The 21373-nt window shown below is 47.6% G+C and overlaps 10 protein-coding genes across 10 annotated transcripts; 1 reads left to right on the top strand and 9 right to left on the bottom strand.

The window, feature by feature from the left end:
* Positions 1 to 104: 104 nt before the first annotated feature.
* Positions 105 to 2144, bottom strand: I302_105783 (uncharacterized protein; the record flags this gene model as incomplete). Its single annotated transcript, XM_019191535.1, has 3 exons — positions 105 to 1069; positions 1128 to 1531; positions 1612 to 2144. 3 exons carry the CDS (start codon positions 2142 to 2144, stop codon positions 105 to 107), a joined length of 1902 nt encoding a protein of 633 aa, XP_019046165.1.
* A 31-nt stretch (positions 2145 to 2175) lies between these two features.
* I302_105784 (uncharacterized protein) lies at positions 2176 to 2711 on the bottom strand (the record flags this gene model as incomplete). Its single annotated transcript, XM_065870145.1, has 4 exons — positions 2176 to 2221; positions 2403 to 2421; positions 2471 to 2537; positions 2637 to 2711. 4 exons carry the CDS (start codon positions 2709 to 2711, stop codon positions 2176 to 2178), a joined length of 207 nt encoding a protein of 68 aa, XP_065726217.1.
* Positions 2712 to 3197: 486 nt separating this feature from the next.
* On the top strand, positions 3198 to 4897 carry I302_105785 (uncharacterized protein; the record flags this gene model as incomplete). Its single annotated transcript, XM_019191536.1, has 6 exons — positions 3198 to 3309; positions 3402 to 3648; positions 3737 to 3874; positions 3933 to 4122; positions 4231 to 4375; positions 4449 to 4897. The coding sequence occupies 6 exons, from the start codon at positions 3198 to 3200 to the stop codon at positions 4895 to 4897; spliced, it is 1281 nt and encodes a 426-aa protein (XP_019046166.1).
* Positions 4898 to 5227: 330 nt separating this feature from the next.
* Positions 5228 to 8292, bottom strand: I302_105786 (uncharacterized protein; the record flags this gene model as incomplete). The annotated part of the gene is made up of 8 exons (XM_019191537.1): positions 5228 to 5296; positions 5359 to 5418; positions 5582 to 6094; positions 6215 to 6639; positions 6710 to 7085; positions 7175 to 7953; positions 8016 to 8137; positions 8207 to 8292. The coding sequence occupies 8 exons, from the start codon at positions 8290 to 8292 to the stop codon at positions 5228 to 5230; spliced, it is 2430 nt and encodes an 809-aa protein (XP_019046167.1).
* Positions 8293 to 9655: 1363 nt separating this feature from the next.
* On the bottom strand, positions 9656 to 10120 carry I302_105787 (uncharacterized protein; the record flags this gene model as incomplete). The annotated part of the gene is made up of 1 exon (XM_019191538.1): positions 9656 to 10120. The coding sequence occupies one exon, from the start codon at positions 10118 to 10120 to the stop codon at positions 9656 to 9658; it is 465 nt and encodes a 154-aa protein (XP_019046168.1).
* Positions 10121 to 10789: 669 nt separating this feature from the next.
* Positions 10790 to 11311, bottom strand: I302_105788 (uncharacterized protein; the record flags this gene model as incomplete). The annotated part of the gene is made up of 1 exon (XM_019191539.1): positions 10790 to 11311. One exon carries the CDS (start codon positions 11309 to 11311, stop codon positions 10790 to 10792), a length of 522 nt encoding a protein of 173 aa, XP_019046169.1.
* A 769-nt stretch (positions 11312 to 12080) lies between these two features.
* On the bottom strand, positions 12081 to 12785 carry I302_105789 (uncharacterized protein; the record flags this gene model as incomplete). The annotated part of the gene is made up of 1 exon (XM_019191540.1): positions 12081 to 12785. The coding sequence occupies one exon, from the start codon at positions 12783 to 12785 to the stop codon at positions 12081 to 12083; it is 705 nt and encodes a 234-aa protein (XP_019046170.1).
* An 801-nt stretch (positions 12786 to 13586) lies between these two features.
* I302_105790 (uncharacterized protein) lies at positions 13587 to 14000 on the bottom strand (the record flags this gene model as incomplete). The annotated part of the gene is made up of 1 exon (XM_019191541.1): positions 13587 to 14000. The coding sequence occupies one exon, from the start codon at positions 13998 to 14000 to the stop codon at positions 13587 to 13589; it is 414 nt and encodes a 137-aa protein (XP_019046171.1).
* A 572-nt stretch (positions 14001 to 14572) lies between these two features.
* I302_105791 (uncharacterized protein) lies at positions 14573 to 17971 on the bottom strand (the record flags this gene model as incomplete). The annotated part of the gene is made up of 5 exons (XM_019191542.1): positions 14573 to 14861; positions 14942 to 15129; positions 15189 to 15604; positions 15724 to 17475; positions 17551 to 17971. 5 exons carry the CDS (start codon positions 17969 to 17971, stop codon positions 14573 to 14575), a joined length of 3066 nt encoding a protein of 1021 aa, XP_019046172.1.
* A 397-nt stretch (positions 17972 to 18368) lies between these two features.
* On the bottom strand, positions 18369 to 20922 carry I302_105792 (uncharacterized protein; the record flags this gene model as incomplete). The annotated part of the gene is made up of 5 exons (XM_019191543.1): positions 18369 to 18545; positions 18612 to 20567; positions 20625 to 20685; positions 20745 to 20788; positions 20851 to 20922. 5 exons carry the CDS (start codon positions 20920 to 20922, stop codon positions 18369 to 18371), a joined length of 2310 nt encoding a protein of 769 aa, XP_019046173.1.
* Positions 20923 to 21373: the final 451 nt, after the last annotated feature.

Here is a 21373-nt window from a genome sequence, read left to right on the forward strand (position 1 = left end):
TGAAAGATGAGATGAGACGATATATTCAAATTAATATCGTAATAAGACATCATACAAAACCCATAATCCAACTACCTCCTCCCTCCTTGTCATCCACCAAGACCCTAATAATTTCCAAGAGGGAAAGGTCTACCCTCATGATACGGTACCAACCTCTCTGAATCGAATAGATCCGTATGATACCTTACCCATCTCTTTGGAGCATGTTGCATGGGCGAGGTGGATATTGGTGTATGCGGGATTGTAGGATTACGGTGTAATGATAATGACTCCGATGGTGTTTGATGCATTCTGCTATGGGGTGAATACCTGTCGACTCTCAGGGAGTTGGTGGAAGGTAGGTGATGACGGTCGTTCTGCTGATGAGATTGTGGTGTGCCATAGCGATTTCGAGGTCCAGTAGGCGGAGTACCATCTGGAAATTGATTACGCGGTCCGGTCGGTGGAGGATTGTTCCGTGAGATAGGTGTGTGGAGGGCATAGTATTGGCGAAGAAATGGATTAGGGTGTGAAGTGGGTGAAGTAGGCGCAGCTGGGGGCGGTGGGGCAATATCGTCCGGCGGTGGTGGGGGAATATCATCTTCGGGAAGAGGCGGTGGAGGCAGCGGAGGAGTAGGTGGTCTTGGTGATAGGTTTACATCTCGCCCTGGGGGTGGAGGCGGCGGGGGTAATGGAGGTGTAGGAGGTCTGAAAGGTGGAGAGGGAGACTTGACGGGATGAGAGATAGGCAAGGGAGGTTGGAACCCGTTGATCGATAATCGCTTGACTTTCTCCAGTCTTGTGGGGACGGAATCTTCCTCGTTATCATGATCGACGTCCATCTCCATGTCACTTTCGCCGACTTCTGATTGTCCATCGGTATGATTATCGCTTGACAACGCTTCGTTCGGCTGCGAGTTGTTCTCAAAGGAAGAGCCTTCATCATCCTCCGAAGCGGCCGGTGAAGGTGTACCAAGGTTCCCACCAAATACTTCCAGCTGATCATCTTCATCTCCATCCATATTCATATCAAAAGCCTTCTCGTGGACTTCCAACGATTCTATCCTCCTTCTAATCTCTTGTACAGGATCTAATCGAACAACACATCAGCTGATACCCAAAAGAGCAAACGTTCCAACTCAGCTGACCTTTCCCAGCAATCCAACCAGGTGGATATCCCCACATCATAATCCCTTCATACCAATCCCATCGCTTCCTCCGTCTCTTCACCTCCATCTTTTCTCTCATCAAGTACCCTTCCCCCTCTCCATCTTGATCTTCGGGTACGAAACAGATAGCCTCCTGCAGTTCCTCCGAAATACGTCCCGAGGGTAATCCAAATTGATCGACCAACTCTGATCTCCGCTGCATCTCTTCAAGCGTGACGTTCATACTCCAGTACATGTCCAGGGCAGGCTGGATATATTCAGGCATAACATAATCTCGTTGAAAGAGGAATGTATCTCTTGAATGTCGTATCATCATGTGGTTTTTAGGGTTGGGACAAGCCATGTATGAATGTCCGGTTGAGAGGCAATTCCAGCATGTTTGACTACGTCAATCCAAACCACATCAGCTCAGCTCAGACCGACTCCTCGGTATATTGTAAAAAGAAGGAAAATCGATACTAACTTATTTGATCTACCTTGTTCCCCACTTGCCGCTTCTCGTATAGGTTCATCATACAGTACATCCCCACCTTCATCCTCCATCCCCACGATCCCTCTAGTAGGGTTGATATCAATCTCAAAAGTCATTTCGGCATCGTACGTCTTGATAGGGCTTTTCGGTGTAGACAGATCGATCACCTCGATATCGCTTCCAACAGGTATATCACTAAATCTCGAGAATGTACTCTTTAATATTGAGCAGTACTCTTCCCATTCTTTCTCAGGTGTATATTCAGCTATAGGCGATGGGAAATCCAGGAAGACTCGACCAATGTATTGACGCCATGGTGGTACCTGGTGGTTCTTTGGCGAATTATCGGTGCCATAAAAATCGGATGTCTGGTCGTTTTGAGATGTATCAAGCCAGTTTAGGATACTCTTATACTTGTGAAACCTGTTCTTCCCATTTCCTCCATCCCCTCCTTCCTCTACGATTATTGGCTCTGCTCCTTCCCCTCCCCCTCCCCCTGCCCACTTCCCTGGCTCAACTGCCATTCCTCGATCTGCTTCTTGAGCTTCTCCTGGTCTATGCGATGTTTTTGGACTCGTCTATCTTCGAGGTGAAGGACGGGCTGGTAGTGAAATGAGATGATGTCAGCTCAACATTATGGCAAGAAGGATTTCGAGCAATACAAATTATGGAGATATATGTGAGATGAAGAGAGGAGGGAGGACAGTGATCTCTTTCTTGCTTGACTAGAAGCGTCTCTCACTGTGATATATGTGGATGAAGCGATGGAGACAAGAACCCACAATATCGTACTGATAAAGCCTTCTCCACTTTTTAGCTTCCCTCTCGTCAGTCCCCTGAGGTGGATCACGTATGTTCCATAAATCCAGTTCGAAAGGTGTTGATCGACGTAGTTTTGCGAGATCCTGCTTGGCGACCTATCCAAATGAAATGAGATAGCTTGATCAGTGATGAGTATTGAAAGGTGGTAGAAAGAAAGAAGAGAAGGAAAGGAAGAGTGATGACTCTTGACTCACCTCACACAACGAGCATTCCTTACCACCCGTGAAAAGGGTTAGTCTCGGTAGACGTATGGGTAGACGAGGGGTCATGGGCAGTCGAGTTGAGGTCTCTTTCTTCTTTCTTCTATCGTCTCAGCTGGGAAAAAGACCAGTCACTTGGATGAGCTGTATGTATGATATATATGATATTATCGGATGAATGTAGTAGTAGCTGAACATGATCATCTTTCAACTTTTTGTACTTACAGAGGTTGACTCGTGCCTGAATCGTCTCATCACTCAACGTTGAATTGCGAAAACAACGTCAACCCTCTGTTGATAACTCTCTCTCTTTCTCTTTCTTCCTTTCTTCTTCTTCTTCTTCTTCTTCTTCGCTCTACGCAAATTATCTTCGTCACTGCTGGCCCATCTCTCTGCCCTACCGATCAATCCCAGAAGGAGACTCACGGATAACCTCTAAACTCACTCCAAACGTCCATCTCCTCCAAACCACCGTCGGTCGATCCCCCATCACCTCTCACCTCTCATACTCCATTTGGTTTTCACCTCCAACTTGTCCGTACCATCCCACCCAATATGGCCGATAAAGGCAAAGGCAAAGAATCAGACCCAATATCATTCGACGGAGGATCAGATAGCGACGATGATTTCTTCGTAAGCAAGCGCAAACCCACAGTAAGGGAAATCAGTAAGTTCATCTTCAACTCGCTCTCCCGAGATGCAGTACGGAATGCACAAACTCTGTCAAGTGAAGAAGAACTGACCCGCATCACCCCGTAGCCCCTCCCAGATCCTCATCACCCCCTACCCGAGCGCACTCCAACTCCGACTCTGAGGAAGATGCCTCGCCCGGTTCTAAACGCAAGAAGAAGAAAGTCCGAAGGGCAGCTCCCAAGAAACCTACATTGGATTTACCAGCGTGGACCAGACATGGATCCAACGAGCATAAGAAGAGTGGGAGTAGAAGTAGGTCAAGGAAGGGGAGTAGTCAGATTAGGGGAAGTACCGAAGAGAGGGCCGAGACTATGTAAGTGTTTCATCCATACATTGTTCACAAGCACTTCTGAAAAGGTAGGGTACTAGTAACGCTGATCATATGGTATATGGTTTGACAGTGTTATAGACGATTCCGATGATGAACCTGGACCGAGCACCTCCAAAGCACCCAAGAAATCCGTGAGGAAAAGGGTTCAACTCACCCCTCCACCCGAGATGAGTGAACAAAAAAAAGCAGAGATCGAAAGACTCGTTCGGTACGTCACTCCCTGGCTTGCGGGGGAGTAACGCTGATATTCACATTTCGATATTTAGTGAACACATCTCAGAAAAATTCAGCGAACAAGCTTCAGTTGAGGATCAGGCCAGCTCACCAGAGAAGGATAAGGATGTTGAGAGGGTACATATCACGATACGGATGCAAGCTCCGCCAGAGAAGAAGGAAAGTGCTGCTCCGGCTGCTATAAAGGAATATCAGAAGGCTAGGACGTTGATTTTGTCCAGGGTGAGTAATCTCTTTTTTTACACCACGAAAATCAACTGCTCTGGGTCTCCTTTACTCCTTCCTCGTTTCTACCAGAAGGCCATGTGCTGATTCCTCATATCCTCGTAGACCGGTCCAATAGCAACGGGTATCACAATTCTAAGTGAACGTATCCAGAAACGACCCGAGGACATCATCCTGGTATATAATGATAATAGGGTATATCCACGATCAACCCCTGCTCAATTGGGCATACTGGATAAAGCTGATATGAGTGAGTTACCTATCCGTTTGCGTTAAATAGCCATATAAGAAGATGGTTAGCTGATCATACAATCCATTATCAGCGGGGTATGAGAAGGAATATTGGCTCAAGCTGGAAGCAGACAAAAGACGAGCCCTAGAAGAAGATCTATCATTCACCGCCGACAATACACCTGGAGATCAAAATGATGCAGACGACGATGTTCTCCCCCTCGATCCTACTCCATCGCTATCAAATGGTAATGGTAATACCACCCAGTCATCGGCACCCTCTTCCCTCCCTCCCACACAAACCCAAGCAGACCTCATCCGATTCAAGATCTCCTCGTCATTCGGCGAAGAACGTATGAAAGGACCCAGGACGCTCAAACTGTCCGCCGTTATTAAGTTTTACCTCAAGAAGATTGGTAAATCTGTGGATGAGGTGGATAGGTGGTATATCATGTTTGATGGGGAGAAGCTGGATAAGGGGATGAGGATTCAGGATACAGAGGTGGAGGATGGGGATATGTTGGAAGTTGGGTGTAAGTGAGGGGTGTACAGTCGGATGAGAGTGTGAATGGAAGATGATGGTGTCACAGTGAAATATCTATATCATATAGTCACATGGGATCATCAAGTCAGATCAAAATTGTATTAGTATTCATATCAGTAGGCTTACTCATTTTGTATGTAGTTGTACTATTAACCTCAGAAAAGTAAACCCAAAATCGTCGTATTTCAGCTTATAAACATGTTTAACACCCCAATAGTCAATCGCTATGTATGCATGCATTATCAATGTGTGCGAATGGTTTACTATTTGATATTGCATTTCCAGCTACAAATCCGCTCACTTTAATATCTCTAGCCACCGTTAATCCTACCTACCATACCCCACATTATGTATCGTCCTCGATCCCGAAGCAGCTTCAAGGTTCTCGAGATAGTCCTACGAATATTGAGCCATATCAGTGAATAAGTCTATCAGAGGAAGTTGGTCCTTGTACTCACCCTCAACCACTGTTCTCTCTTTTCGGGAATATGATCAAACTGTCTATACCTCTTATCTCGCTATGTCACCAAGAAACGATATCAGCCAATCGTCTCTCGTGGAAAAACAAATAAAATATGTCCCAGAGCATCTTCCCCGTCGCTACAACATGCTTCACCTTCCTCATCCAGACCCAGTTTCAAACCCAAGCACACCACGACCCAAGAAACACAACCAACTCACCCTCAAAACACTCTTAATCTCATTCAAATCAATCTGTCTCGCCATGTCCGTAATATCCTTCTTCCCCTCCTCCTCCTCCTCTTCATCCATACCCTCAGCTTCCGCAAACTGATCATCCCTCTTCACTCCCATGGCGCCCTCATCGAGCGTCTTCTTCCTCATCTTACCCCAAAACTCTATAAAGCTATTCTCACCCAACATCTCATCAAACTCTTTTCTCCCATCTGATTCTTTGGACCGTAACCACGACTTCCATTGATTCTCTAGATTATCTCCCTGTAAGCCCAGTCTCTTGACTAGAGGATCATCCACAATGTTCGGATAGACTGTATCATAGGCTGTGTCCAGGGTTGGAGTGAATTTCTCAAATAATGTGTGAAGCTCGTTAGATCGTTTGGAAGATAGTCTGTCGATGTGGGTGGAGAACAATCTCTGTTTGTCCCTTGGCCCTAAGGAGGGGTTGTTGAATCGTGGGTCTGAAGAGAGGAACTGCGAAGCTTCGGTCCATGGTATCTATCGTTGGATGACCAGATCAGCTTACCACCCCTTACCCTACAAGGACACTCGATTCGACAAGACGGCTCCAGACCACAGGGTAATAAAAAGAAAGCAAGAGAAGTACCGTTAACTCACAGTATGATCCCTAACCTGATCGACCAACAAGCTCCCAAACAACCTTTCCGCCTCTTCCTTACCCGCACCTATCCTGCTTTTCTGATTCGCAAAGTCGATCTTCTCTTTCTCCGCTTTTATCTTATTCTCCCTCTCTTTCAAACTAGCTTCAGCCTTAGCTTTCCTCTCAGCCAGTCGTTTGGCAGCTTCCTCTTCTTTCGATAGCTGCTTCTCCGTCCCGTTCGCCGAGGAAGAGGCCAGGTTCTTGATGTGATTATTGAATAGCTCTTCACGAAGAGACGATGATCCAACGGCATCGTACCGGGAATCTTTGTAGATGTGCTTTTTCACTTCCGACCATACAGACGAAGAGGTGATAGGATGATCCGACTCTTTGAGGAGGTCATAGAAATCTTGTTCGGCACGTTGTGCGTCCGCTCTTTTACCTGGTCAATCATCGATTCTAAACATCAGTCCTGACCTCCAAACCATGACCAAGAATACCCCGACACTCACGTTCACCCAGTTCCCTCAAGTGCGCCTTGAAAACCTTTTCCCTATCTCTATCATCCCTACCATACCCATAAAATTTCCTATCCTTCTTCCATTTCTTCCTGAAATCATCCCATCTAGTCCTGGTGCTAGTCACCTCCTCCCTTAACAAAGCTCTATATTCCCTCTCCGGATCAGCCTTCTTCTTGTCTCCCGCACTAGATGAGCCAGAAGCTTTGGCCAGTCTTCTCGCTCTTCCCACATCCCTACAGTACTCGTCATATACTTCTTGTCTATCTTTCTGCGAGGATAGGAGCACATATCGCGGGTCGTTGATGAACAATGGTAGGGATTGATCCCACGGCATAAAGGGGTTTATATCTTTTTCCATGAGCAGTGCCTATTCGACCATCACTTGAGTCAGCTTAAATGTTCGTTTGACAATTCGATCAGAGCCTCAAAGCTGTGTCGAAAATCACTTGTACCTACCTTGAACAAAGCTCTTCCTTCCTCAGGGGACACCTGCACTTTCTCAGGTACAGCAAAAACTTTCTTCGCGGCTTCTTCCTCCTCCTTCCTAATCTCCTCAGCAGTCTTCTGCTTCTCTTCTTCAAGCTGTTGATCCGCTTCTGCAAATTCCGCAGCAACAGCCCTCATCCACTCAGCTTCATCCTCTTCATCCTGAGGTCCGAACTCTCCATCACCCTCTTCTGCTTCTTCACCTCCTTCTCCCTCTCCTTCTCCTTCCTGTCCATCCTCATCTACCCTCTGAATCTTCGAGTCCCTATCATCGTTCTGAGCCTCCTCTTCTCTCTGTTTCCTCTTCCTCTCCACCTCAGCTTGCTTTGCCCTCTTCTCCTCCTCCACCTCCAAACGAATCCTCTCAATCTCCTTCAACCTCTCCACCCTCTCCTTCTCAGCCTTCTCCCTCTCCTCCCTCTTTTTCTCTTCCCTAGCTGCTTTCTCCTCAGCTTCCAGAGCTTCTACCTGCTCCTTGATCTCCTCGGGAACGGTCCACTCAGATCGCTTAGATTCCTTCTCAAAGTAAAAAACATTTCCCTCGGTAGTAGTAACCCTTGTCCAGGTGGTTCCGGGGATAGGCACCTTTTCTTTGGGTTTCTCCTTTTTCTTCTTCTTCTCTTTCTCTGCTGGCGGTGCTACGGGTGAAGCTGTACCGGGTGGTGGGAAGGGGGGAAAGAGGGTTGGTCGAATGTAGGTGGACTCGCGAGTTTGGGTGTTGTAGAAATAGGGTGTGACTCCGTCAGGTGCTAGAATTTCGAGTATCAGCTGGCTCTTCCTGTTTGAGCAAGGGATGGATGACCGAACCTACCTCGATGTTCAGACCATCCGGCTGGAAGAGGAGGTGGGAAGTTAGGCATCATAGGTGGCATACCCATTGGTGGGCCTGGTGGGAATCCGAATGGAGGCCGGAATGATTGTCCCGGAGGAACTCTGTCGTGATTAGGATGTTATGTCAGCCTTCACTCCCATATCTCGAAAGCTCGAAGAGGATAGACTCACCCAGGTGGAGGTCCAGGAGGTCTGGCCGCATTGTTTGATGCTGCAGGAGGTGGTCCAGGAGGAGGGCCGGGAGGAACGCCTGACATGTTGGGTTTGCGAGGGTTCTTTTGGTTGCAAGTGGTTTGAATATGCAAGAATTGATGCAATCACTTTGTGTCAATCATGTCCAGACAGAAGGAGCTGGATTGTAGAAACGAGGAGGGCGACGACGGAATCAAATCACTATTACCCATACTGTAATTGAGGAGAGTGGCAGTTCAAGTCTTTGGATTAAGTACAGACAATTGTGACCATCGGTACAGAATGCATGAATGGCTTTCTCTCACTTCATAAAAATTATTTGTCACAGCTGAAAATACTGGGCGCGGGTCTTTATAGATCACGACATTGATCAGTGGAAATCACTGACAGCGAAAGGACGATCAGATATACCATGCACCAATGTCTAACCTCACACAGTGATATGGGTCAAAACAGGTCCTTTCGGTTCGAGTCCGGATCAGGTTTAGGATCGGCCATGCTTCTGGCACTATATCTGAAGTTATTCGATAGCCCCGCACTGATACCGGAAGTCCCATCGTCACCCCTACCCGACATGCTCATAGCACTTGACCTACAGTGGGTTCGGTGGCGTCCAGGTGTGGTGCCGCTTGACGTGGCAGTCGATCCCTTTGGCGGAGGGTTATTCGGAGCCGGTTTAGCAGGGACTTGGTGTCCCAATGTAAAATCATTATCAACCCAGGGAATACCCGTCGAGTCCGAGCATGTATATAAGATACTGCAGCATGTTGATGGTGAGGGAGTCATTTGGGAATATGCGTTCATCTCAACTCTGAAGTGATGTTTGTGTTTTAAGAAATGAAGTGAACCAAATCAGGTAGTTATGCTAGTCAACTATTCAAAGCAGATGACTTGGCGATAGAATCAAAGAATGGTTTGGTGTTTCCAAAATGCAGCAGCTTATTTATACCTTTTCAAGCTGGGTCTCATATGTGCTATGGAACGTCAAAGAAAGGGCTAAACATCTTTGCCACTTGGCCGAGAATCTTCTTTTCGAAGACTCCCGAACGATCTGGCAGTCGAGACTTTGTACAAATATGTCTGGACTACATTATGATGGATAAAACATGGGATGTGTCTTCGAATCACGCAATCTGCAGGATTGTCAAATTAGAAGTCATCCTGGTTCATCTCTGCTTGAACAGCGCTCCACCACGTATGTAGTATTGTATGCCGAAGAAAGTCTTAGACGGTTTGTACAATATGGTAGAAAGGCAGCGGCCTTGACACTACGGATCTACAGACTGCAGTCATACACTCAATAACCCATTCAACCCATTTTGAAAAAGTGGATAGAATTCGCATTCAATTGTGGCTCCAGGCTGCACTCCGCAAGGCATTCATCTTGGTACTGTACCGTATGACACCGTACGTAATGGCACCTGGCCCCTAGGTAGACGGCCTTGTCCCATCATCCGCACGACCTTCTTCGCCCCCATTTTTGGCAACACCAAGAGTCTCGCCCTCTTTCGTACTGAGATAATTGTTCAAAGCCTCGGTGAATTCCTTACCCCATTTTCCCGATTTTCTACATCCCGAACACTGACCACAACCGTGCCATATGTCGTCCTTCCCAATGCTTACAAATGAGTAATTGACGCTTGCATGTCCTTGATAGAGCTTGACAGTCTTCTCTTTTATCTTGCCATCTTGGTGAGTATGCTCGTAAGTGAAGGTATCATCCTTGGGACGAGGTTCAGCATATTCACCTCGTTCCTTACGGTATATCGCGTATTGAAGATCATCGCCATGCAATAGTTGATCAAGAAACAAGGGACCGCAAGTGCGCTCTAATACACCCTCCCCGATAGAATAACTGAATCGCCCGTAGTCATCCTCATAATATGTGACCATGGTGGTAATACCGTCCTTCTCATACGAAAAGGTTTCGCCAATGGGCAAGCGATGACCAAAACGCTCAGGAATCCAACAGCTCTCGAAGCTGGAAGGGTCGCGACCGTGATTTTGCATGTCGCTTAGAGCTGTAATTGTATTTGTAGGTCAGTAAAATGTAATAATGAGCTTGTTAATCACTACTACAAGGATTACAAGAAACGGTTGACCCCGTTGTTCACTTTACCTATATAAATATACATCCCAATTGCTGCACTGCAAGACTCTCGACTAGAACAAGCAGAAGGCCTGGTTGAGATGTTGTGTTGACTTATGCTTCTAAAATTGCCTTCTTGTGCTGACACCGGTTGAACGTCTCGAATGAGCTGCAGTGAACCTTTCATTAGGACTCCACAGCAAGCGAAGTGTGGCGTCGCATACCCGCTGACGATGCAAGCATGAGAAGCGATATCTGTTTGACTATGATACGAGATCGTGACAGATGATGCCATCTATTGCACAGCATACCGTCATTCACTTCCTTTCTGCAGACCCTTTCTGATGGGAGGGATCTGTACGGTAGCATGCATAAGGTAGAAACCGTCACAACTCGCACCATAGCTCTGGGTGCAAGAAGAGTTCCTTCGAAGCGACACCGTAGAAGCACATGACGAGTCTCCATCCCGCTTATTAACCCGATCCAAGCCATTTTCTCCATCCGCTAGAAGAGTTAGGTCTCTGGTCAGGGATCCTGGAATCACCGGTGGAAAGGCTGTTGGTGTGTGTACTCAACTGACCATCGTGGACGTCGTTGTGTCCAGAGATCCGCGTGTCGGCTCCTGTACCCTGGGAATTTCGCCTTTCGACATGATCATTGGTATCTTGGTAGAGGCTCCCAGTGGCGTCACCAGCACCAGAGTTCCGCGCATTCTCGGAAGCACGCTCACTGACTTCCGTGGTGTTTCCTTCATCAGGATTGCAATCTTTGTAGCCCTTATCAAGGTTCTTCCCCATGTTGCCTGACAAGATATCTTCTGATGTCCGCCGGTATGTGGTCACCTTCAAAGACGGGCCATTATCTATGACCGTATATGTTCCTTCATTGTCAGGCGTAACTATGACTGTCCTATGTTCGATTATTCCCTGTTCGTCTATCGAGTCATATCCGAATTTTACTGACTTCACAGATGACGAGTTGGCGTCAGAGCTCATTATTGTTTGATACGTGGAGCGGTCGGCCTTGTTACTATGATCAAGCTCCCAGAGAACTATGTGATCTTTGATTGTCTGCTTGACGCCACTGAGATTGTTGAGTAAGTCCGTCCAGTTGTTGAAGGCCCAATTATTCAATCGTGTTACTGGGTGAAAGTTGAGGACCACAAGAACAAAATCAGAAATTAGAAGCAGCCGATTTATTGCTGACACCTCCTCTAGAAACCTCTTGGGCAGTTCCTATTGCCACCGCCCCCAACAGCTAGGTCCTCCTTAGATCAAGACGTTGTTATTAAAGACAAAGGATGGCCGTGTCTTGCGGGTAAAAAATCTGTGTCGACTCAGCCTGTTTGCACCAGATCGCCACGAATCGTAGATGGAAGACAGAACATCCGTTGTACAGCAGTCATCCCGGTATGGAATGTTACAGTCAACATGTCTGTAGCTGACGTATACTGCAGTCTCACCAGAACACAGGCGAAAAGGTAAATCAAGATATCCCATCCGCTGGATCCAGATTTTCATCGAGGGAACTTGACAGATACAAAGTTATGTAATAGTCATCAAGGTGGGAAAAAAAACATCCTTCCCTTGGAGCCGAAGGGAAAAAACCCCCTTGATGTAGGGATGTAGTTGAATAATACTCAGTCGAAGGCAATCTTGGTAAATCATACAATAATGTTCCCTTCTTTCCCACCTCCTAATCTTCTCTACTCAACAACATACGACACACATCTGTCGATCTCTTTGGATCGATAATCTCGGAGCACTAAGCCACAGAGATGGCCGTACCTGTACTTGGAGGTAGCACACATGATCCCTCCTCCTGTTCCGTCTTTCTATTTGTGAGCCAGCTCTCGAAGTTCTCTCTAAGAGCTGATTTCGTATCCTCTCCAACAGAGCCAGAGCCATCTCTACTGTCTCTGGTGGCTTTCTCCTCCATGTACTTGTTGAATGCGTCTGTAAATTCTTCACCAAATTTACCAGATTTGATATCTTTCAAAGATTGATTACCGGTTGACCAGCCGTCATGTTTGGAATGGTCAGAGATCCCATAGGTTACGGTACCGTCATCGGCAGTACTGGGGGTGAGATCATCATAATGCTTTTGAGTAGTCCCGTTTTTCCCAATCATATAATAAGTGAAGGTATCTTTCATGGGGGGACGTTTGGGCGTGTTGCCCTTGTTGCGCTCGATGTCTGCATAAATCGCATATTCTATTTCAGTTCCTCGGTACAGTCTGCCGATTGACATCGGCGCACAGCTGCTTCCAGAGTTTCCGTTCTTGGCCGTGTAGGCGTACATTCCACCATCTTTGTCTGAAACCTTCTGGTATTGGGCGACAGTGGTGGTACCGTTCGCGTGTTTGTGCTTGATCTCACCAGAGGGGGAACCGTCACCGGTTTGTGAGCCGTCGGCAGTGGTGCTAGGGTATTGGTCTGAAGTGCGAAAGTACGAGCTGGTAAGTGGCATTGTGAGTTTCTGAGTGCGAATGTAAGTGGGTTGTGTTTAGTGAATTGGGTTGTATTTGTGGTTAAGAAAGTGGCAAAGAAAGTGTCGTTCCGATTATTGGTGATGTCCTTTTATAGACTGAGAGGCGAGCAAACTGTATGACATGCGATCTTACAGTGCGATTGTATTTCGAGTCGAATACTATATCAAATGACGTCGTCCGAGACACACCTTTGATCAGTGCTCCACAGCTATTTTCGAACAACAAGGGATCACAGTGCATTGTTTGAATCGTGAGGTCTCACGGATCACATCGGGCAACGGGGATCAATCGATTGGGCCCGAAGATGTTAGAGTGAACGAGTCGAGCTTGAACTTCAAAGTGCGGAAAGTGGCGAAAGAGATGAAAAGAAGGCTATTGCTATTGTACCATAGACTCACTGCGAATCATATCCATTCCAATGCTGTGTGCATCGAGATTCCAATCCACGCGGTCGACAGAATCGGTATGCAAGCTCCGCATCGTATGGTCGAAGCGATATGCAAGATCTGCGTTCATGTCCACATCCAGTCTCTGATGCTTTCTTGTAACAAACAAATATAGTCATCTGCAATTGTCAAGGCTCATACATGTAAATTTTACCTACTCTCGAAACAGAAGTGGAAAAGCACTTCATCTCGGAGAGAAGTAATGACGATACTATGTCATAGCCACTCTCATAAATAGATAACCATAAGTGAATGACGTACTGAACATATGAAGTAAGAAGTCATCTCAAAGACCTAAGCCCAATGGTCAAAGTCGGGAAGGTAGAATGATATTCAGATCCGCGTTATTGCACTATCCTCGTTATTCCTTGTGGGCATGCTCGGAGCCGACGGGAATGGGGATACGGCATCGACAGTACCCTCATTGGCGGCTGAGCTTGCTTTAGTCATCGGGTTCATGATGCGTCGACAAACCGTAGGTCCAAAACCGTCTTCTAGAGATCCTAGCCCTGCAGGCGGCAACAGATAGCTAGCGGTCTTGGTTATGAGTCTATCGGCGCTGGTTTCTGTTCTGGAATAATGCCACAGGTTATTGTCGCCCTTGTAAGGGGGGGCCTTTCGCCAACATGCATCGATGGTGGGACCGTGAGGTATTTCATGGCGTATCTTACCAAAGAAATAATCATTGGTCTTTGTGAAAATATCTTCGGAAGGAGCAGAGATGCAACTTGTGGTAGGATCTCCCATGTTGGGCGACTTAAAGAGAATCAGTCCGGTAAGTGAATGTGATAGTTACTAGTGATTGGAATGCTCAAGTCAAGTAATGCCATCTTTAGGATATAGCTGGCTTTTATACCTTGAACCTACTGATTGATCTGCGAATCTCAACAACCCTTCAAACCAAACCCCACCGAATCGTCCTTTGTCGACCGACTCCGTCAACCGACACAATGCTTCTTCGCGAGAGAACGACCCAGGCCTCGCTCGCGATCAGAGTACACATGTCGTGCGCTCTCATATCTGTTAAGCCGGCAAACCCGACCTTACAGGCAAAGGACGTAGTATTTACCTCCGATTCCCCCGGATAAGAAGCAAGGTCTCGAAAAGTCTGGACTCTCCAAGTGCTTCTAAGTCGAGTCGAGACCAATGGCGACATGATAGGGACCAGTGCATGATGTGCCAGATGACTACTCGAGTCAACGAACGACAATGACAGAACAAATACAGAATGCTACAAAAGTTTCGAAGGATGAAGATGAAGATGGAGAAAGCCCCCGAGGTTCGACTGGTCTATGACATGCACCAATCCACTGGGCACACTAACTCCACCTCAAACCCCTCGCCACCCCTTCTGCATACTCATCCAAATCGGCCAACCACCTTGTATACCCCCCACCCCCTCTGACGGGCCTACCAGTCTTCCTATTTATCCTTTCTTCACCTCGACTCACTGCTTCTTCCTCGGCTGATTGGAGGATATCATCCACTTCGACGATGTTCAGGATGGTAGGTAGTGTATAGAGGAACAAAGATGGGTGGGGTAGTAGTGGTGCAGAGAGGGGGATGAGGGGATCGAGGATTGGGAGGGTACTTCGGATGTATTTCATCCTGTATATTCCACATTATCAGCGATCGAACCTTATCACTAGTCTAACGATGGACAGAAACAGGGCGTGGGGAGGACCTACCTGTCTAAGGACAGGTTTCCAATTTCATCCACTCTACCGCCTCCTAGATTTAATAGGGTCTTGGAGAAGGAAGAGCAATAATCATAACCCGCTAAGACAGGGTACGACTCGTCGATCTCAGGTTTGACGAGAGCGTGGATGCCCAGCTGATCGTCCGTCGTAGGGTAATGACGATCCACCTCGGTCACCTGTATTGACATGCTACGTAAGCTTTCATCCCTTAATGTTTATGCTGATGAAAGCTCACCTCCAATTGCATCCACTCCTTCTGACCGACATGCGCATCGACGTAAGAAGTAAATTCAAGTCTCCTGAACAAAGCAGCAAGGTCGTCTTCAGTTTGTTCGATCTGAGTCACATTAGGGGTATTGTGAAAGACGGAAGGTGCACTTCGATCCAGCTGTAATTGGCCGACAGCTTTCCTCAGATCGAAGTATTGTATTCTCTCGTTCCCGTTCGGCGGCAATGGTATGTCCAATGCATCTCCCCTCTGATGAATCGATTCTTCGTAAATCCGTAGTACATCCGGTATAGGTCTCTTGTGCATTCTGCTTTCTTGGTCGGCAATGGTCTGCAGGTATGATAAAGCGATGTAAGAAGGTGGCGGTCGGAATTGAAGGATAGCCTGGAGTGGCAATTGAGCTTTCGGTATCAGATTGTGATCTATCGAAGTTGGAATCCAGTCAGCACATCATTACTGACGATCACCGTGGGGTACAGATCAAGTCTGGCAGCTCATCAATTAAAACCGTTTGGAAGAGTCAATGAGCAGTTAGACATACCGTTACATGTCAAAACAACAGGTCTCCTCGACTCCGAGATGATCGACACCACAGCAGGCCAGAACGTACTCTCCTCGTCGAACAGTATGTCCGCCTCATCAATCAATATCAAACTCTGTCTAATCTTTCCGTCATTCCCGTTCCCATCCCCATTCCCATTAACACTACCCAGAACCTGAATCTCATCAATCCCATCTTGATCCTGGTTATCTTCGTCCAAGTCAATATCGATGGGTTCATGCGCCGACCCCTGACCTCCCAATTCCACCTTTGCTTTCCCGAAGAAAGACTTTAACCCTCCTTTCTCCTTTTTCGGCGGGGTCTTCTTGTCTTGAGCGACCATATGATTCTTCCCTACATCTCCTACCCAGCTCATCAAATTCGCTGCGGTCCGTTTCCCCATTCCTGGAAATACTTCGAATACATCCCATCCCAGTTCGTGAGCTGCAGCATACACTGCTGCGGATTTACCTGATCCGTGAGGTCCAGTAAGTAAGATTGTATTGGTCAATCTGTCGTTAAGGTTTGGGTAGGTATCTGGTCGATCATGCGGATCAGGCGAGATGGAAGGATCGTCCAATTCCTCTAACTCGATTTCTTCCTCTTCCTCTTCCTCCTGTTCTTGGGGAGTACCAAACAGAGCTAAATCATCTACTATCCACCCATCAACCAGATTGGATTTAAGTGCCCTCTTGACTTTTCTGACTACCTTTCGATGACTTGAACCAATAGACAGAGCACTGAGCCAATCTTTAAGATAACCGGCTTCGATCTCATTCGATAACACCTCCGAGGCACGCAGGGGGCGATATCGATCAGACCATGAATCTCGGTTCGATGTCGTCGATGAAGTAGATTTGGAAGGTATGGAAGTGAACGCTGGATGTTGTAACATGAAAGTTGGGATTGAGAATATCTCTGAGTTCTGACTCATACCAAGGTCAGGTGCCGAAGTTGAATTGGCGAGGACGGAATACCAAAACCCATCGTCCAGCGCCTCCTTCACCATTGGTCTCGTTCTTCTACTGGGTCCAGCTTCGCTATTGTATTTCAACACGATGTTCCCGGGATGAGGTGGTGTAAAGTGGTTTGGCCACTCCCCCCGGGGCAAGGGAGCGACCAACTCTTCTCCGTCCTTGATCCCATTTCCCCAACCATTCTTCAAGACACCTTCACTAGCCAGCGACACATTCTTGAAAAACCCATGTACACCTTTTTTCTTCTCCTTCTCCTTCTCCTTCCTAGCAGTTGGGCCAGTATCCTCACCCGATAAAGCAGTATTAACAGAATTGATCGAACTTGCTCTTGACCTATTCCCACTTCCACTCCCATTCGTATCGGTTCCAATGGGAGTATTGGCGGTCAGCCGAGAGAAGAAAGAATGCTGTGGTTTCTTATCAGCTGCAAAGGCTATTTTCTTAGGTCCTACTTTGATAGGCGAAGTTGATGAGATGGGTATGGGTCTATCAGGCGATGAATTTTGATCTATCTCTATGGCATCGTGGCTTCCTGTTCCCTTGATCGAACGGGTCTGCCCTGTAACTTCATAGTCTGTTGAAGGTCTGCGACTAGATGATGCTGGTCCTGTAAATACAGAGGAGGGCGGAGCAGAGGGATAGTCGATTGAGGAGCTGTTGACCGGGGCTGCTGCTTGGGATTTACGTGGTCTGCCCTTCTTCTTGGGGGGTGATTGTTCTTGTGAAGTAGACGGGTGTGGGAGAAGAGAGAGGTCGATAAGGTCTTCGTCATTGCCTGTACATATCGATGCAGTTCCGATAGTCAGCTATCTACCGGCTCTGTGTACAAGGAGCAAAACTGGCAGCTCACCAGGAGCATCATGAACATCAGATTTCCTCTTCCCCCTTCCCTTTCCCTTTCCCCTGATCTTCTGAGCCATATCTCTCAATTCTTCTTCCTCACCCCCTTGTGAGTTCTTGGTACCATTACTCTTCCTGACCTCAGGTCCAGGCTCAGGTTCGGGTTTACCCATCACCCAGTTCATACCATTTTCGCTCCCGTTTAAACTCAGCTTGGGTTGATTATCATCCTTCTTCCTCCTCTTCTTCGCTGCGGTTGTACTACCCCCATTGGCAGGGGTGGTGCTGCCGGATGCGGCAGGGGGTTGGGAGGATCCGCCGAAGAAGGAAAGTATGGTCCTTGAAGGTCCTGCTATGGGTAGATTTGAGGAAGGGTCGGTAGAAGGAAGTGAGGCTGAACTTCCCTCTGAAGGTGGAGGGGGCGAAGGCATCCTACGAGCCTGGTTGTAGGGATGAGGGGGGCGGATGAGAGTTATATGCTGATCATGGAGCTGTTCCGAGCGATGCGGTTGGCTATCAAGTGCTATAGCGAGATGAACGAATGACCTAGATTACTGAAAGATGTTAAATTGTTGCTTTTACGATCGATCAAGTCATGTTCATTGACTTTTGACGCGTGTCTCTAGGTAGGTGCTTTTCACGCGTCGATCTGTTAACCAGGTAACCTGATGATATCTATCTAGGTATATACAGCGCATATGCATATGTATATATATTCAAAGTGAACACATATAAAACTGGAGCAGAAGAATAGTGTACAAAAGCAGCGCAATAGCACATGAATTGTATATTCAAACTTATAAAGTAATCAATCATATGTGCCCCAATCTACTCATTCTTAATCGCCTCGACTTCTTTCTGCAACTCCTCCTGTATCTTCTTCGCGACTTCAGCAGATTTCACCCTCAAAACGTACGGCACAGGTTTACCATCACCATCGAATCCCAGGAACTTCACATGTGCCCCATCGACCGTAGGGTTGAACGAACCATTCACCGACATGTTCTATAACATATACCAAAAACCAACATTAGCACAGCACATCTTACACAAGTGGTATGGGTGACTCACCAAAATGACATTCCCACTGCCATCAGTCCTCATTAATAACCTCCTCTTCTTCCCATCTTTGCTTCTCTTCAACTTGAATTGACCCAGTCCCTGTAATTTGAATTCCCCATTATCCAACTTATTCAATTTACCTCGCTGCTCAACAATGGTATCTTCGTTTTCCTCTCCTGCTCCGGTAGTTTCAGCTAGGTTTTTACTGGGTTCAGCGTTCTCAGGCGGTAGATCTCCATTGCCTTCGTCTCCCGCGCCTTCAGCAGGTTTAGGAGTATAAGGTGCGAATGAGAAGCCAGACGATGGTGCGGCTGTTGAGGTAGTAGCTGGTTTAGCTCCGAATGAGAATGATGGTGTACTACTCGGCGCTGCGGGGGCACTTGAATTTCCAAATGAGAAGGCTGGAGTGGTAGTAGCAGCTTTAGATGCGGTAGAAGCGCTAGATCCGAACGCGAACGTAGGAGCTGAAGAACCAGAAGCGGGTGCAGCAGATGTACCTGACGAACTGCCAAAGCTAAATGATGCACCACCCGAAGCAGGAGCGGGAGCAGTGGATGAGGAAGAAGATCCAAAGCCAAAACCGAAACTTGAAGGTTTATTGGCAGCCGGAGTACCAGGAGTCGCTTGACCTCCAGGTGAAGATTTCGCTCCACCAAATGCTAATTGAGGTTGTGATCCGCCTGGACCAAATTTACCTAATTTGGCAGGTGTAGCGTTCTCAAGTGAAGCCGACGGCGAGAAAGTCTTACTTTCCGGTGTTGGGGGATGTAATGGTCCAGAAGGTGCGAATGAGAATAACGAACTTGTCTTCTTACTATCTGGCGTAGATGTTGATGTTGAAGAAGAACCGAATGTGAATGGCCTAGGAGCTTCTTTCTTCTCTTCATCTGGTTTACCGGAAATGACATCTTCAACAAGCTTTGTGACTTCCGCTGAGGGTTTCTTGGGTGTTTCCGTCTTCGCCGGGTTAGGTGCAGGGGTAGTAGCTGGCATGGCACCGCCGAAGGTGAAGCCTGAGGACGGTGCTGCGGAAGGAGTAGGTGTAAACCCTCCGAAAGAAGGTGTCGAAGATGTAGGATTCGCAGTGGGTGCTTTGGGCAGAGCAAAACCTCCAGCTGAGGGAGCAGAAGGCATCTTGAACGTTGTTGATGCTGATGTACCGTTGACGGCTTTGGTTAATTCTCCGTTCACTGACGGGGCAGCTTTCTTGCCTTCAGGCTTCCAACCAGCTTTCGTAGCCGCTTCGTCAAGGTGGGTTTCATATTGCTTGACTAAGCTGGGAAGGACAACAGACAGATCGGTGAATTGGTCTTGTTCGATGGTGGAGGTAAGGAATGAGAGTATGGAGGTGTTAAGGCCGTGAAGTGAAGTGTAGTATGAGACTTCCCCTTCGGGTGGAGGGGTAGGTTGAGAGGGTACAGGACCAATTGATGTCGAGCTAGTTGCTGGCGTCGAACTTGGCTGAGCAGTTGGCGCACTCGATGGTGTCACTGAAGGTGCCGCGGGAGTAGCAACAGGGGTTGAGCTTGAGGGTGTGGAAGATGTACCGAATGAGAAAGGTGTTGATGCTGCAGGTGCTGGCGCCGAAGTGGTGTGTTCTGCTGGTTTCTGAGCGGAAGCAGCGGGTGTACCGAATGAGAACCCAGCGAAAGGACTCGAAGATACAGCAGTCGGCGCGGCGGGCTGAGCGGGTTTAGCACCGAATCCAAAAGCGGGAGCAGCAGGCTTGGCGACTTCTGCAGCAGGAGTGGGAGCGGGTGCAGGGGAAGCAGCAGGTTTAGCGAATGAGAATCCTGAAAATGGGTTGGAGGGCGCAGCAGCCGATGTAGGGGTTGGCGCTGCGGGTTGAGCGGGCGTGCTTGCTGACGATCCACCGCCGAAGACGAATGGGTTTGATGGTGCTGGGGCGGATGAACCGAATGAGAATCCGGAGAATGGTGTGGAAGATGCTGCAGGGGTTGGAGCCTGATACCATTGTCATTAGCGTACTGTGCTAGAGCAGAAGAATGGGTATATACGTACAGGTGGAGCAGGTGAAGGTGCAGCACCTCCCAATCCTTTTCGTTTAGGCATACCTCGAATACTGCATATTCCGTCAACATCAGCTTCTCATCATCCTCATTCAGCTGAAGACACACTTACACTCTTCCTTCCACAGGGGCTATAGGAGTAGCTCGCTGACCAGGCTAATGGAGAATGAGGGTCTCAGCATTTGTGGTACTTTCTACACTTTCCCTTGTCGACTCACATCTTCGATCTGCTCTTCATCGGAATCACCCCCTTCTCTTGTTTTCTGATTCTCAGCACCTCGTTTAGCCATATTTTCTTGATGTCCGAGTCGTTGATCCTACACGTTACAACGGATGACAAGCGATATCTGGTTTCCTGCCGATTGCAGAGGTAGTGTAGTTGTACTTTTACAAGGTATAAGATACTATAGTATGGGTGTGTTTTGGAGAAGAAGCAGGAGGATGCTACCATGGTATTTTGGGTTTTTGGTGTTGACGGGATCAAATCCACGTGGGTGAAACTGCTTGTTCACTCGTCATCGTCGTCCATACCATCGTCAATGAATCACCGCTATTCAACGAGTACCAAAATAGTCTGAAAAGGATTAGATTCACCGAATATAGAGGAATAAGACCTCTGAGACTCAAGGCAGAAACACGTAGAAGCTTAAGCAGCAAGAAATCTTGGAGCGTTGCGTCGCCGTCTCGACTTGCCCCTATCATTCACAGCCCCGTCACGGAAGAGAGGACACATTTTGAGGT

This window comes from Kwoniella bestiolae, chromosome 4 (assembly GCF_000512585.2).
Source record: "Kwoniella bestiolae CBS 10118 chromosome 4, complete sequence".
Classification (NCBI taxonomy): Eukaryota; Fungi; Basidiomycota; class Tremellomycetes; order Tremellales; family Cryptococcaceae; genus Kwoniella; species Kwoniella bestiolae.